General features: G+C 43.4%; 1 protein-coding gene across 1 annotated transcript in view; it reads right to left on the bottom strand.

Moving 5' to 3' along the window:
• Positions 1-4,631: 4,631 nt before the first annotated feature.
• LOC139726687 (eukaryotic translation initiation factor 4 gamma 2-like) overlaps positions 4,632-15,744 on the bottom strand; it is a 28,418-nt gene continuing 17,305 nt past the window's right edge. Inside the window, exons 15-19 of the mRNA XM_071637673.1 lie at positions 11,448-11,753; positions 9,929-10,086; positions 8,673-8,881; positions 8,025-8,146; positions 4,632-6,493 (exon numbers count right to left, since the gene is read on the bottom strand). Coding sequence (XP_071493774.1) covers positions 6,422-6,493; positions 8,025-8,146; positions 8,673-8,881; positions 9,929-10,086; positions 11,448-11,753 — 867 coding nt within the window. The 3' untranslated portion in view covers positions 4,632-6,421. The remainder of the gene's footprint in view (positions 6,494-8,024; positions 8,147-8,672; positions 8,882-9,928; positions 10,087-11,447; positions 11,754-15,744) is intronic.

The raw sequence follows: 15,744 nt of genomic DNA, 5'->3' as shown, positions 1-15,744 counted from the left end.
ATATTCAATGAAAACAAACAACTAAACAAAAAATGACAAATATTTCTCTTCATAAACAACAACAAAAGAGTTTTGACACACTTTTTACCTTTCACTGCTCATACTAACATTCCAACTACACATCCCAAGTTCTCTTCACCAGAGTGCATTTACATTATGGGCACATGGTTTAGGCTTTAGAAAGTTGTATGTATACAAGAATAATACCTCATAAAACAAAAACAAAACACAACAAAACAAAAGGTCATTTTCTTGCATCCACTTTAGCACATTGAGAGACATAATTGTATGGGTATAAGTAATTAATTCTGGGCTTTTCATGCAAGAGACGAAAGCAAGAGATCCGATCACGACCACGAGTACGCACATACAAGAAATTTGGCTGTACAATTGCATTGGTAGACAGGATGACCATGTCAAATTCCCAAGTTTGAGTAGATTCACAGAGTACTCTACGGAAATGCAGTCATCATTAAAATAGGTAATGAATATATATCTATAAAAAAAAAAACACCTTGAAGAGGCTTTGAACAAACCCTAGAGACTCTGAAACACATTACCAGTACTTTGCTGCATTTACTAACAGTGTAAGGTCGAAATCATAGACTTAAGTGTACCAGGGCCCCCTTTCATAAAACAGTTGATATGATAGCAAGTGGCCATTGTCATGGAAATGACAAGAATCCAGCTTTCCGCTTGCTGTGGGAAGTTTGCCATTCCAGCAAGAGTTGCCATACTAACATCATTTACGAAATGGGGGCCCAGACCTTACAATGCAAGGTCACTGATAAGATGCCTCATACACTATACACGGACTAGTACATCTGAAAAGGGAAAGAATATAATCCATGTAGCTCTAACTATTGATCCCCCCTCCAGATTTTCATCCCAATTCTGGAGGCAAACATCACATGAAATGCTGAAAATTGCGACATCCCATCAATGTGCCCTATAGGAGGGGAGGGGGTTACTACTTGTACATGTAAGTGGTTGTGACGACAATGTGGCTTCCACGATGGGGCAGTCCCTCAGATTCTGTCAAACAGAGGTGACCGAATAGGAGATGTTGAAAGTTAGCCATGAGAAAAGGGTAGCTGAAAGTGAGTCGACACAAGCTGGCCGAGGTGCTACCAGCACCAAAGGAGATCCACTGAAGGGGGGGGGGGGGGGGGGGGGGGGGGGAAGGGGGGGATTTACCCTCTTACTCCAGATTTGTCATTACCAAAGTGATAGGTCCGTTCCATCCTTCTCTCAACCCCCCCCCCCCCCCCCCCCTCCTGCCATTATCAAAATAATGTGCAAACGACAGAAAAAAAAAGACACAAAAAAACACTGGCTTCATGGAGAGAGCCTTTACGTCCATCCCCATTGCAAAGGTCGCACAAGTCGTGTGAAAATAGAAGCATTACTGGGTCATTACTTCAAACTCACTATAAACGTGTAAACTCTGCATCAAATTTATCAATTCAGTCACTGCTTATTCATTTCCTTCGCAAAACGTGTACAATGTATCTCCAGAAGTAATATCTTTCATCTTGCATGTCACACTTTTGGGACGACAAAAAGTGAAGAAACGAAAGCTAATTCAAATGAATGAAACAAATACACAAACAAACCCTCAAAAAACTTGTATATAGATGTACAGCTATCAACATAATATGTACGAGTATCATGTGACAATACCAAAGGCATCTTTAATTTTCTTGTGAGTGGTGATCAGAGATTTAGTTGCCCACACGAGTGCACAAAGACTTAAACATTTTTGCTGTCCTCTCTCTAAAGTTCATTTGTTGCCATTTGTTTTCCATCCCTTTCATTCTTCAACCATGACTCATGTGGATAATGATTTGCGACAGGTAAGAATATCAACAAGAAAGGATTGCATGTGCATGCAAATATCCATTGAGAATGAATATCACCTCAAGTATTGACATTGGGATGCCATAAAAAAAACACACAATGCAACTCCTTGAACAAGACTAAACCTTGTACAGGCTTTGTGCGTGGACATGCATGTCAGGGTGATTGTCATTAGAAAAAAAAACAGTAATGAATGAAAGCTCACTTATGCATGTATAGAAATGTTGTTCAAGGCAGAAATCGAGTGGCAAATGAGCAACTGTCAAAGCCAACGTAACTGTACAACCTCACTGGACAAATCATATTTTATATTGTATTCAAGCCACTGACCATCATGTAGCACATACTTTCGGAAATACTAACAGCAACAAGGAAAACAGAGCACAAATTTTCAATAGCAACATCCCAAAACACTAACACTCTACCCTTGTACCAAACCCAAGTCTACTGCAGTCAATGACACGAGCCTGTAAGATTTCCCTTTGCACACAGACATTCACAATGAATATGACTGCAGGCGAGTCGATTTTGCTAATATTAAATAAGAAAGCAAATATGATGACATCATTGACTACAGATTTATTTATTTTTTGTCTGCATTTGTTGACTGTGTGCTGTAAAGAAGGGGGGGGGGGGGGGACACCCCCCAAAACAAACAAGCAAATGCCCGTAAATAACAAACGCTAAAGCAAAGACTGCTGTTCCTGGCAATGATTGAAATATAATTTTGCCTGCAAAAGAGTATTGTACCAACAATAATGAATGCATTAATTGAATAATTAAATCGTGCATATCAGAACATAAATATAGAGCATGAACCAACTAAGACTTTTCTGTCTTGTGCAACCCCCTCCCCCACAATTAAAGACATAATTGCTCAAGACTTTCTAATTTCAATATATGCATTCTCTATTCGTAACAGTCTAGACATTTGTAGACGTCCGCTGCGATGAAGTGAAAAAGGCAAACCCCTGTCTGTCTGTCTGTTTGTCTCTCTACAATAAAACTAAATTAGGTACAAAAAAGAGCACTTCAGAGGAGGTACACCTCCTTGGTGCTTCTAACTTTATATTGTGTTTCATATCATCACCTAACTTACTGTTGTAACTGTTACAGAATGTAGGTGGTCAATGGTGCTGCCAATTCCACCAACTTGGTGCTTTTCACTTTACGTTGCATTTCATTTCATCATCTACACTGTGGCTTACTGATGCAACTGTTAGGTGGAAAACGGAATTGCCAATTAACGGCCTACTGCAAGAAAAAGAACAAGAAAATAAATGTGAATGGAACACACTGTACATTGAGACAAAAAAAAATATCATAGTCTCTTTACAGACTGCTTGAAAAGTTAGTTACTAATATCCTGAACTACAGTCATCCTCACCCACAGAGATTCCAACCCCATGCACCATCTGATCTGGAGATTCTCCCAGCTGAAAAAAAACCCTAGCAAACTGGAGACTGCAAGAGCACATCACGAGCATTAAGTTCCTTGCGGCCGGGGTCCAGGACCCGCTCAAAACGGCCCTGGAAGCTCTAGGGTTCTAGATGCTCTCTCATGCTATCTCAGACTTATTTTTTTCAACATATGATGACACTATTAAAGTAAAAAATCATTTCGAGCAAAAGACACAGAGCTAGGGCAGGAGAAATTAAATCTCAAGCGGGAGAATGGGAGATTTTGAAAAAAAATGGCTTTCTGCGGGAGATCTCCCGTCGAAAGCTGGAGAGTTGGAGTCTCTGCACGCACGACAAGCAAACCTCCAGCTAGTCAAATTCCCTAAGGCTGGAACATTTGGTTGAATCTTTGTACATGTTGCCCAGGCAAAATGAAAACACTGCTATTATTGAAGTCTATTGGATTCATATGAGATTGCACACACTGCAGTTTTAGTGTTTTGGTAATCATCAGGAAATATTAACAAAAAATATACAAAGCGAAAGAAGCACGAACATGAAAGTTACGATCATGTTCTAAATCAATGTTCTGAATAACAGCTCCCCTCCCCACCTCCCCACTTCCCCCCATCATTCAGAATACTGTAAAAGTAGATGTTTTTGCGTGACTAATCTTTTTGCGCTCGACCGGGTAAGAAGAGTTTCGTGTGTTTTTCGTTACGTGGAATCAAGACATCAACTTCTGGAACACATGGCAAGCAAAAATATTTGCGTGATTTTATTTTCGCGCTTGTTTCTGGTTGCGAGAAAATTTCTAAACCGCAAAAATTTCCAACATTATAGTATGGTATACTGTATTTTCAATGCCGATCTTTTGATCATCAAATGCTGGCAGAAAGTGAGCCCACAAAATTGCGTTTTCTACAGAAGGAAGCCCCTCAAATCTGAATGCTACAGACGCTCTTTGTACTTCAACCCAGCCATCAACTCACTCTTCATCTCACCATGCACATTTCTGGCAAGTCCCAACGAGAAGCTAGCACTGGTGGGGATGATACACGAAAACAAAAACACTATTCTTATTAAACAATGAAACTTAAAAAGGTACAATGTATTGTTTCCACACACTGAGCTGTAAAAACAGAGGACGGGCTGTCGTCATTGATGACAACTCCACTTAATAGCAATCAGCTAAGCTCTGACCACTGACATATCTGATACAGTTCAATGTCATCTTTAATTTGTGGTGATCTTGCTACGTTTGACACAAATCTTTGATACTACATCATATATACGTGGAGCAATATGCACACTCATTGGCTGTATTTTACATCTATCATCAATGCCAACAAACTCATCATCATATCATCATCACCATCATCACCACTCCTGTCATAGTTACCACAGGCATCACCATTATTACCATTACTATATATTTTCTAATGACATCTCTGCTAAGATTCGAAATGATATCTCTGCAAAGTTTCAAAAATATGTAATTAATATTTCATAAACTTAATAATAATTTCAAAAAACGGAACAAGAATCAAGTCTGAAGGTTCCCGACAAAATGAGCAATGAATGTAATATGTAACACTTTCAACATTTCAGAATCTTCATGTATATGCACAAAAGAAAATATACCCAACATCTGTTTCACTGAAACAAACTAATGGGCCAACATAGACTGTCTGATATCTGCTTACTCTAGGAGGCATACTTCCATCCCTCTATGGCTTAGCTATCATTCGTGCAAAAAGTTCTTGCAAATGCAAACATTTGAAGCGCATTCACGTGCTATACATCGATTGTCAACGGATCACAATGCGCAGTCATCCTATAATGGTAGGTATAATTCAAACCCTGAAACGCTTGGGGTTGTGAATGATGAAAGGTCTCATGTACTGTTACCCCAAGACAGACCCTCTGTGAAGTCTGCAAGGTGGACTGTCCAAGAAACTGAGCCAGCATCTCCTCCACGCATGCAAACGTTTTTGTGACATAATACTCGATCTCTCTTTTTGGCATTCTCCACTGCACAGCAGTGAGGAGACCTCGCAAAGTCAGATCAGCCTCAGATCAACAAAATACACGGTCTCCGTCTTACTCGGCTACCTACCAGTCACATAATATGAGGCGAGGGGGGAGGTAGTTTTCCTTTAAAAGAAGACCTACAGGAAAATCATGAGAAATTCTGCCACTTTCTCCATTTGTTGGCCTCTTTGGTGTGTATTTGACAAAGAAAAAAAAAACATTTAAGAAACACAGGATAAACAGCAATGCCCCCTTAAATTAATCACATAATCAATAACAAGAGTCAAGCTTTTTTTTTTGTAAATAAGTTTCATACATAGAGTCATGAAAAATGAACATAAGTGTAGCAGTTTGACACTGCTCTCTTAAATAAGGGAAAGCGTCCTTTCATAATTCAGCAATTGCTTGTGAACAAAAAACAAACAAAAGAATGTACAGGTCGAACAAGTTCAGGTGAAAATCTTTCCTTTTCTGCTTGGTACCTAATCTACACATAAACATGAAAACGCTCCATTCTGGCGACAAACTGAAGAGTGAGCAATAGTGTCAACTACGACTACATCTCGGCATGATTGACGAAATTTGACATTGCAGTCTCTTGATTTTTTTTTCAATATTTGTCAGTTACATGTCATTTCAACATACAATGCTTTTAACACAGAGGATAAACTAAAGGTCATGATTAGTACACAGCCAAAGCTAGCTTGTCTACACTACACATAATGCTTACCCTACATCATTTGTGTACATAAAATCAAAATTAGAATCAAAATGGTTAAAATCTGCTTCCATTCACCTCCTCGCTCAGCACTAGTCTCATACGTATTTCATGTTAGTATAAAAATCAAATATTATCGCTCTAGAGTTTCTCTTCCACAATTCGACATCATATTGTTAGTTGCAGGTTTACATTCATAATAACACATGGATTTACATCAATTGAGTTTCGTTCTTTCTTGCTAAAAATTTGTACACTGTGCGAAGTACACTGTCTCGACAAGCAAATCTTCCCATTCATCTGCGAACGACCACTACGATCCCAGTCAACCCCGGCACAGTGGTCTGAACATGTTTTTGGTCATATGACGGTGTTTACAGGTTCGTCGGCGGCGAGTTGCCATGACGATCAGTCCTCAGTCTCTTCATCCGAGTCGTCCTCCTCCTCAGCCGTTGCTAGCCACGTCAGCCATTGGTTCACCTGGGGAGGGAGATAGAGGGGAGGAGGAGGAGGAGGAATAGGAGAGATGATGGAGGTTAGAATACAGCATAAGACCAATCACAGTGACTGCACGGATTCTCACAGCAAAAGGATTTTTTTTTTCTTCCTCTTGACAGTGCATTTGTCTATCTAATTGGATTGGACGCAATTGTGACTCATCGATAGTACCATTCATATCAAGTACCAACTGAGTTGGTTTGAGCACCGCAGCACTTTGTACAGAGGATGCTGTACACTACCACTAACACTAACACTAACACTAACACCTGAACAAGACCATCATACTTGCTATTTTACACACTTACACTACTACACTAGTGTACCACCCAAAAACAAGTTAAACTAGAGAAGCACTCTGAGAGCGCAGACCTCCACCAAGCAGCTCATTTCCACCACTGCTTATCATCTTCTTCTATAGAGAGCAGTGAATTCCATCTATATGTACGAATGCTGAAAGTTGCCTGATTTCCCAATATAGAAGCCTTTTGATACATCATCAACTTCCAGCTGCACGGCGCACCGCGCCCTAGCAGAAACTAGAGCATGTAATTAAGTGCCTGTATGAAAACCTCAAAAATGTGCAGCTTCAACTCCAAAGGTCATTGACCCTACCTGCCAAAATATCGAAAAATCCATCATAAAATCCACAAAAATTCCTCGCTCACTACCAAAATCAAATCATCTGTTACTTGCGTCGCTCTCAACCTTTCCTGTAAGTTTCATCCAAATCCATTCACAACTTTTTGAGTTATTTTGCACACAGACAAACCAACAAACAAACCAATGCCGACAAAAACATAACCTCCTCCCTTGGCAGAGGTCATAAAAATCAAGTGGGGATTACCTGAAAGACAGCCTCCTCTTACTGCTGGTACTACTACTATTACTACTTGAAAATAAGAAAGTGATATTAAATCAAATTAAAGGAAACCAAAACCCAAAGTGCAATGTGGTTTAAGTGAAAGCAGCAACTTTAGTGGAACACATCAGTGAAAGTTTGAGGAAAATTGGAACATCAATGCAAAAGTTATGAATTTTTTAAATTTTAGTGTTGGAACCACTGGATGAGGAGACTGCTCGAGTCTATGACATCGTGTGTGGACAACAATATGAAGAAAATATACAGAAAATTCAACATGCTTTCACTTTTCTAGCATAATGAAAGAGCACTTGACTAACCGCTTTCAGAAAGCAGGGGGAAAAATCACTACCCTTAACATATGTCAGTATCAAGTTGATGGAATGTGTAATTTCCATGAAAAATGAATTTTTGTGGAATTCTCTTCATATTTTCTTCATATTGTTGTCCACACATGACGTCATGAACTCTAGTAGTCTCCTTATCCAGTGATTACAACACCCAAACTTTAAAAATTCGTAACTTTTGCATCGATTGTCCAATTTTCCTCAAACTTTCTCTGATGTGTTCTACTAATGTTGCTGCTTTCACTCAATCCACATTGCTCTTCGAGTATTGGTTTCCTTTGGATCAAAACCAAGCGGGGATTACCTGGAAGAGAGCCTGTCCCTTTCCGGGGAACTCGTCCGTGATGTCCTCTTTCCACTTGATAAAGGCCTCTTCCTCGATCACTTCCAGGTTGTACAGGTTCACAAAGAAACGCAGCAACATGCCTGAGGGGTGGGGCAATAAGAGTCAAAGGGACGTGTTAAAGGGGCACTCTGATCTCTCCGCATTCAAATCAACTTCAATAAGTAGAGCAGAGATTACACCAAGAGACAAATGAGAAGTTTCCTACGATTTGTCTGACGATGTGACAGTTGTGAAACATGCAAGTCTCATGACCATGTAATATCAGTCATTTAATATTGCAAATCAAATGACAGGATGATATAGGGGGGGGGGGGGGAGAAGTGAAGGGAGGTGGGATATCAGAAAGAAGTGCTTAACCCATTGAGGATGGGCTGATTTTGCTACAGCACCTATTTCCCATAGACACTTGCCCTAGTATACTCGGGACTCGTCCTCAACGGGTTAAGATATATCCTTGGTTTAGATGAGATTGTAGCACTTTGTAATTTGGGCCAAGAAAAGTCGGGGTGGACTGGGAATGAGAAAAGTGGGAAAGGAAGGGGAATAGTATGCCCCCCCCCCCAAAAAAAAAAAGACAGAAAGAAAGAAAGAAGGATCCTGGTGTACCTTTGGGGAAGCTGAGGTTGTGGCACTGCGTCTGCAAGGCGTACAGGGCACTGAGCTGGAGGTCGATGCTCTCGTGGAAAAACTTGGTGAAGACGGGAGCAAACTTTTCCAGTAGCCCCTTCTCCTTCTCCTGGATCGGCTTCTCGGGGAGCACGGTGGGGTCGGCGCCCTCTGGGAGGCTAGTCTCGCCCACGATGTACCGGATTACACTAGGGGAGAGACAGAGAGATACAACGCATTATACAATAAGTGCACTACATCATCATCACCCTTATCATCAACATCATCATCCTCATCATCAACATCATCATCATCAACATCATCATCATCATCCTCACCCTCATCATCACCATCATCAAAATCATCATCATCATCATCATCATCACTCTCATCATCAACATCATCATCACCATCCACATCATCACCATCATCCTCACCCTCACATCATCACCATCACCCTCATCAACATCATCACCATCATCATCACCATCACCAACATCATCATCATCATCACCCTCTTCATCAACATCATCACCATCATCATCTTCATCATCACCATCATCATCACCATCATCATCACCATCATCATCACCATCATCATCACCATCACCATCACCATCACCATCATCATCATCATCATCATCATCCAAAATGTAGGTAAATGAGCATGTGTGCAGGGAGATTAACAGCAGTGTGAGATCACTGGAAGAAACCAGTGGAATGTTTAGGGCCTGAATTGCAAGAGATTCCGCAGTGGAAGGAGTCTGCGAATACTGTCCCTCGTGTGTTTATTAGAATCAGAATTGAAAATTTGAAAATTGTGTATTCCCTGGTTTTTCCTATCCATGCCTGCCAGTGTTGAAAGTTGTTTTTTCTTCTCTTAGCAGTCCCCTTTCTATGTGTTTCATCTCAGGAGAAGTTGCCGCTCATCGGATAAAACCAGATACTCTCAATCACAAGAAATTTTGATCCTGTGTTAGTTGGTCAGAAACATTAAGTGTTTTTCGTAAACTACATTTTCCTCTCTGCTCAAATCATTGACATCCACAAACTACAATCTATACATCGATGAAGCACATACAATTATGCTATTCAAACAAAAAGCAAGAAGTATGTCCCAAATAAGTCACACACCTTCCCACACGGGGCATTTCATAAGATTATCACAACCAGCTAACTTCAATGTTTGTGACTCCGTTGTGCCCTATGTAACAATTACAATTTGACCTCTGACCCTGACTTCTTTTGTTTTCTACCTGGCCGTGAGGGCGTTGATGAATCCTTTGTCCTTTTGCAGCGTCGCCGAGACGTTGTCGCGGATCCACTTGTAGAGGGCGTTTGGGCTGGGGTCTGTCTGGAGCTGTTTGGTGACGTCGGCTTGCATACGGAGCAGCGGGAACAGGAAACTCAGGTTCTGGAATGCAAGTGAGTTAAATTACTTTGTAACTGTCCTCATAAAGGTGATATGCATGTTTTCAATCTCATGCTAAACTTTACTCCTTCCGAGTCCTGCAACTTACACGCCTTTCAATATCTTTATTTTTTCTTTGATTAGTTTTCATCAAAATCATAAACACTGCTGCGGGGCTGCCGACATTCACACATTAACTATCAAGCGGGTGTCCAAACACTTAAGAGTTACAGATATTTACATGCAAATAGAGGAAAATTCCTAATTCAGAGTGATTTTCATGTTTTCCTACCAGGACGTGAGGATATGCAGGATCAATGAAAACTGGCATCTTTGCAATAGTTGCCTTACATGACCATCGGTATACCGAACATCTAAATTGTTGTTTGAAGGAGGCGGGGGCTAAGAAGATGCTTTGTGAGTACTAATGACATCTCGTATGTGGGGAGTACAGAGCAGAGTCCCAGTGCAGTTTTCAATCATCAAGTTACATTTGCACGTGCCCAAAACTCTATGACATCACTCTACATGAAAGCTAGTCCACAAATTATTTCTTTCTTTTATTTGGTTCTGGTTGCTTGCACAAGCATTTTAGCATATAGTCTAAATGGTCAAGATTACTTTCCTTTTTAAACAGCCATTATGTCACATAATTTAATTCACTCAACACTGACACCAATCCTGACAGAGCAAGAACAAGATGTATTCTTCGCTCATATGGTGACTAGAGCATGCTAAACCACTTATGCATCTTTTTGCTTCGATTTGTTCACTTGTTTCTCTTGTTAGTTCGTTTGCTTCCATTTCTGGCTCTTGGGAACGAGAGCTGAAGTAATTTATGATGTTATTGGGGCCAAGGGACAAGGTTAAAGGGGACCTCCGGAAGATTTTCAGACTTTTACATTTGAACAACTATAAATAAGTTATACTGAGTACAGAGTTTCAGAATTTATAGTGACTGGGATGACGAATAATAATGTTCTTCAAAATTTATACCAAAATGGAATGAACAACGATGATGACATGGCAACCTCACCATAAGAATGCATTAGTTGGGGCTCAAGGAAGCAGAACAAAAGAATGAGGTATGCATTGATTCTACACAGGGGAACTTGTTAAGCAAGCGGTATTGTAATGGAATTACACTGCTACATTTCTGAAATATGTGAGGCTATATGTCATCAACACTGTTCAGTGCAATTTGTTAAAGATTTTCAGATTATTGGTTTCTCTTCTCAAGGACCACAATAAATTCCACAAGTCTATACATGGAGCTGTTGATATATGTACTACAAGATGTGAAATTACGAAAATTGTCTGGAATGCCCCTTTAAATCCAACGGTCAAGGTGGTCAGAGCCATACCTTCCCTTCAAGGATTTCCATCATCTTCTCCTTGTTGCGGTCACTCTCGGGCAGCATCCGCAGCATGTCCACCTTGCTGCTGTTGAAGACGGCCACCAGGGCCTCGCGGCCCCGGGCCTTGGCGATGCGCTGCAGCACCAGCAGGAAGAGCGGGTAGAAGGCCCCGTTCTCCAGGGGGCCAGCAATGTCCGCCAGCGAGACCACCTCGTCCGTCACCGCCCCGGCCGCCAGCCCCGCCGTGTGGGACTTGATGAGCGGCACCTCTGACTCCAGCTCCTTGGAGCTCTCCAAGAAGGATGAGAAAGCCTGGTGGCAGAGAGTTTGAGAGAAAAAGATATAGAATAAGGCATAGCAATAATACATCATTTGTTGAGTCTGTGCAGAAACAGCACATATTCTACTGCATTGCAAGAGCTCCTTAAAGGGGATGGCTAGTACCTGATCAGTGGGAATCAGTGGGAATGCTGAGGGATGGTTGTTCCAATTCTTGTGGGATTCATTTAAGAGTACATTATATATCACCGTCACCGTCACCGTCCCAGCTTGCTAGGCTATGTCAGATGAACCACGGGTGTAAAGGGTGGGAACAGTTTGCGCGCACCGTCTCTCACCTAAAAAAGCCTTTTGCGCAGGCCCTAGGGACAAATCCACGTCCCCCACTCCTACTATCCCAACTCTTCCAAGTCCTGTAGCGATGGGAAAGGTGCGAAAACGGTAGGTGAAAGATGTCACTGGGAGCCGCAGTCCCAATCCCACATACAGGCGGTTCAGGATATTGGTCGTCTGATAGTTGACCTGAAGATGACAACATCGTTCGGCAGCATCCTGGATGACCAAGCAGCCCTCTTTAGGGACAGCACTGCTTGCTCCACATGGAGACAGGCCTAGAAAAGGTGGCCTAAACAAAGCTCATCTTCATATCACCCAGTTGGCTAGCCGCGGCCAACGGGCATCTTCTCAAGCGGTAGAACAACTTCGAAGAGTAGTGGCTCCGCACCTGCCCCTAAAGGTGCAACTAGACTCAATTTGGCATGCTGGAACATCAGAACCATGCTAGATACAGCGAAGAGCAACCGTCCTCAAAGACGCTCTGCCTTAATTGCGCATGAACTCTCCCGCCTGAACATTGACATTGCTGCCCTCAGCGAAGTCCGCTTCTCAGATACAGGCAGCCTGAAAGAGCACGGTGCAGGCTACACCCTCTTCTGGTCAGGCAAGCCGAAGAGAGAACGACGCCTCTCAGGTGTGGGCTTCATGATCAGGAACACCATAGTCTCAAAGCTGGAGAACTTCCCATCAGGTCACTCCGACCGCATCATCTCCTTGCGGCTACCACTGAGAAGGAAGCAGTTTGTTACCCTTCTTAGTGTGTATGCTCCGACTCTTCAAGCAGAACCTGCGGAAAAAGACAGATTCTATACAGACCTGCGCAATTTAGTGCGGGACATCCCTGCAGATGACAAGATTGTTATCCTCGGCGACTTTAATGCCAGAGTGGGCCGAGATTCGGAAGCCTGGAAAGGTGTTCTTGGCAGACATGGAGTTGGGAACTGTAATGACAATGGACATCTCCTGTTGGAATTCTGCTCAGAGCTGCAGTTCGCAATCACCAACACCACTTTCCAGCAGAAAGACAGCCTCAAGACAACCTGGATGCATCCCAGGTCCAAACATTGGCATCTCTTAGACTATGTCCTTGTGCGCCAACGTGACCTCAGAGATGTTGTGCAAACCAGAGTGATGCCCAGTGCAGAATGTCATACAGACCATCGCCTCGTACGATGCAAGCTCAGCCTTCACTTCAAGCCACAGCCAAAACGAGGAGGTCCGCCCAGGAAGAAAATCCAGATTGGTAGTCTGAAGTCAGCCGATGTGAGAGCCAACTTCCAGTCAAATCTTCAGTTGAAGTTAGAAGGTTCAGACCCTCCCACAGATCCCTGTCCTGAAACGCTTTGGGCACACCTGAAAACTGCCATTCTGCAGTCCTCTAAAGAAGTCTTAGGGTTCTCCACAAAGAAGAACAAAGACTGGTTTGACGAAAATGACAAAGAAATCCATCAACTACTGGAGAAGAAGAGGTCTGCCCATCAGGCCCACCTTGCACAACCATCATGCTCTGTAAAGAAAACTGCCTTCCGCTCTGCCTGCAGCAATCTCCAGCGCAAGCTGCGATTCATCCAGAATGAGTGGTGGACCAACCTCGCCTCGAAAGTTCAGCTTTGTGCCGACACCGGTGACTACGGGGGCTTCTACGAAGCTCTAAAGGCAGTCTACGGCCCCTCGCACCAAGTGGTCAGCCCCCTGCGCAGTTCAGACGGCCAGGCACTACTCACTGACAAAACATCCATCTTGAATCGCTGGGCAGAACATTTCCAGACCCTCTTCAGCGCCGACCGCTCTGTCGACGAACCGACAATTCAACAGATCCCACAGCAATCTGTGAAAGAAGAGCTAGACGAAGTTCCCACCCTCGAAGAGGTCATCAAGGCCACAAACCAGATGAAGTGTGGCAAGGCTGCAGGCATCGACGGCATCCCGCCAGAAATTTGGAAGCATGGAGGAGCTGCATTGCTTTCAAAACTTCATGAACTCTTCCTATGCTGCTGGGAACAGGGTAAGCTACCACAAGACCTCCGAGATGCTGTCATCATCACCCTCTACAAACACAAAGGTGAAAAGTCTGACTGTTCAAACTATCGAGGGATAACTCTCCTCGCCATCGCCGGCAAAATTCTAGCAAGAATCCTTCTCAACAGACTAGTACCTGCTGTGGCAGAACTCCACCTGCCAGAGAGCCAGTGCGGTTTCAGATCGAACAGGGGTACTACTGACATGGTATTCGTGCTCAGGCAGCTCCAAGAAAAATGCCGTGAACAAAACAAGGGCCTATATGTCACCTTCGTAGACCTGACAAAGGCTTTCGATACTGTGAGCAGGAAAGGCCTTTGGCAGATCCTGGAGCGTCTTGGCTGTCCACCCAAGTTTCTTAACATGGTCATGCAGCTTCACGAAGATCAGTGTGGCCAGGTCAGAAACAGAAATGAACTCTCGGAACCTTTCCCAATCACAAACGGTGTGAAGCAGGGCTGCGTCCTCGCACCAACTCTCTTCACTATCTTCTTCAGCATGATGCTTAAACGGACCACGAATGACCTCGGTGACGAGGACGGCATTTACATTCGATACCGCACCGATGGTAGCCTGTTCAACTTACGACGTCTACAGGCCCACACCAAGACTGTAGAGCAACTGATTCGAGAGCTACTTTTTGCCGATGATGCTGCCCTCGTAACCCATACAGAGGCTGCCCTGCAACGTGTAACATCCTGCTTTGCAGAGACATCTCAGCTCTTTGGTCTCGAAGTCAGCCTGAAGAAGACAGAGGTTCTCCATCAGCCTGCCCCCCAGGAAGCGTATTGCCCACCCCACATTACAATCTGTGAGAAAGAATTGAAGTCAGTCAAACAGTTCACCTACCTGGGATGTATCATCTCCTCTGATGCAAAAATCAACAAGGAAGTGGATAATAGACTGGCAAAGGCTAATAGTGCTTTTGGCAGACTCCACAGACGTGTCTGGAAAAACAAGCACCTCAAGAAAGTCACAAAGATCAGTGTTTACAGAGCTGCGGTACTTACCACCCTCCTGTATGGCTCTGAGTCCTGGGTCACTTACAGACACCACCTACGACTCCTGGAACGTTTCCACCAACGATGTCTGCGCTCTATCCTCAACATCCATTGGAGCGACTACATCACAAACGTGGATGTGCTTCAACAAGCAGGGATCACCAGTGTCGAGGCCATGCTGTTGAAAACGCAGTTGCGATGGGCAGGGCACGTCACGAGAATGGAGGATCACCGTCTACCCAAGATCACTCTCTATGGTGAACTCTCCACTGGGCACCGTAACAGAGGAGCACCAAAGAAGAGGTACAAAGACTCTCTGAAAAAGTCTCTATCTACCTGCAACATCGACTATCGGCAGTGGTCATCCCTTGCCGCTGACCGAGGGTCCTGGCGACAAACAGTCCACCAATCAGTGTCCTCCTTTGAGAACAACCGTAGGGCTACTCTCGAAGAAAAGCGAAGAAGGAGGAAGAACCGTGTTGCCACAACACAAAACCCGGACTTGTCATTCCCCTGCAGCCGTTGTGGTCGATTGTGCCTGTCACGAATTGGCCTCTTCAGCCACCAGCGAGCTTGCGCCAGACGTGGACGTCAATGCCCCTAAATCTTCGTTTACGAAGCAAAGCCAAGAGACATTATATATCTATTGTTGTGTGAAAATGATTTGC

The sequence above is a fragment of the Diadema antillarum genome, unplaced genomic scaffold, assembly GCF_040938485.1.
Source record: "Diadema antillarum isolate AM-2024a unplaced genomic scaffold, OU_Dant_1.0 seq00000096_RagTag, whole genome shotgun sequence".
NCBI lineage: Eukaryota > Metazoa > Echinodermata > Echinoidea > Diadematoida > Diadematidae > Diadema > Diadema antillarum.
This window is presented reverse-complemented; position numbering and strand designations above follow the sequence as displayed.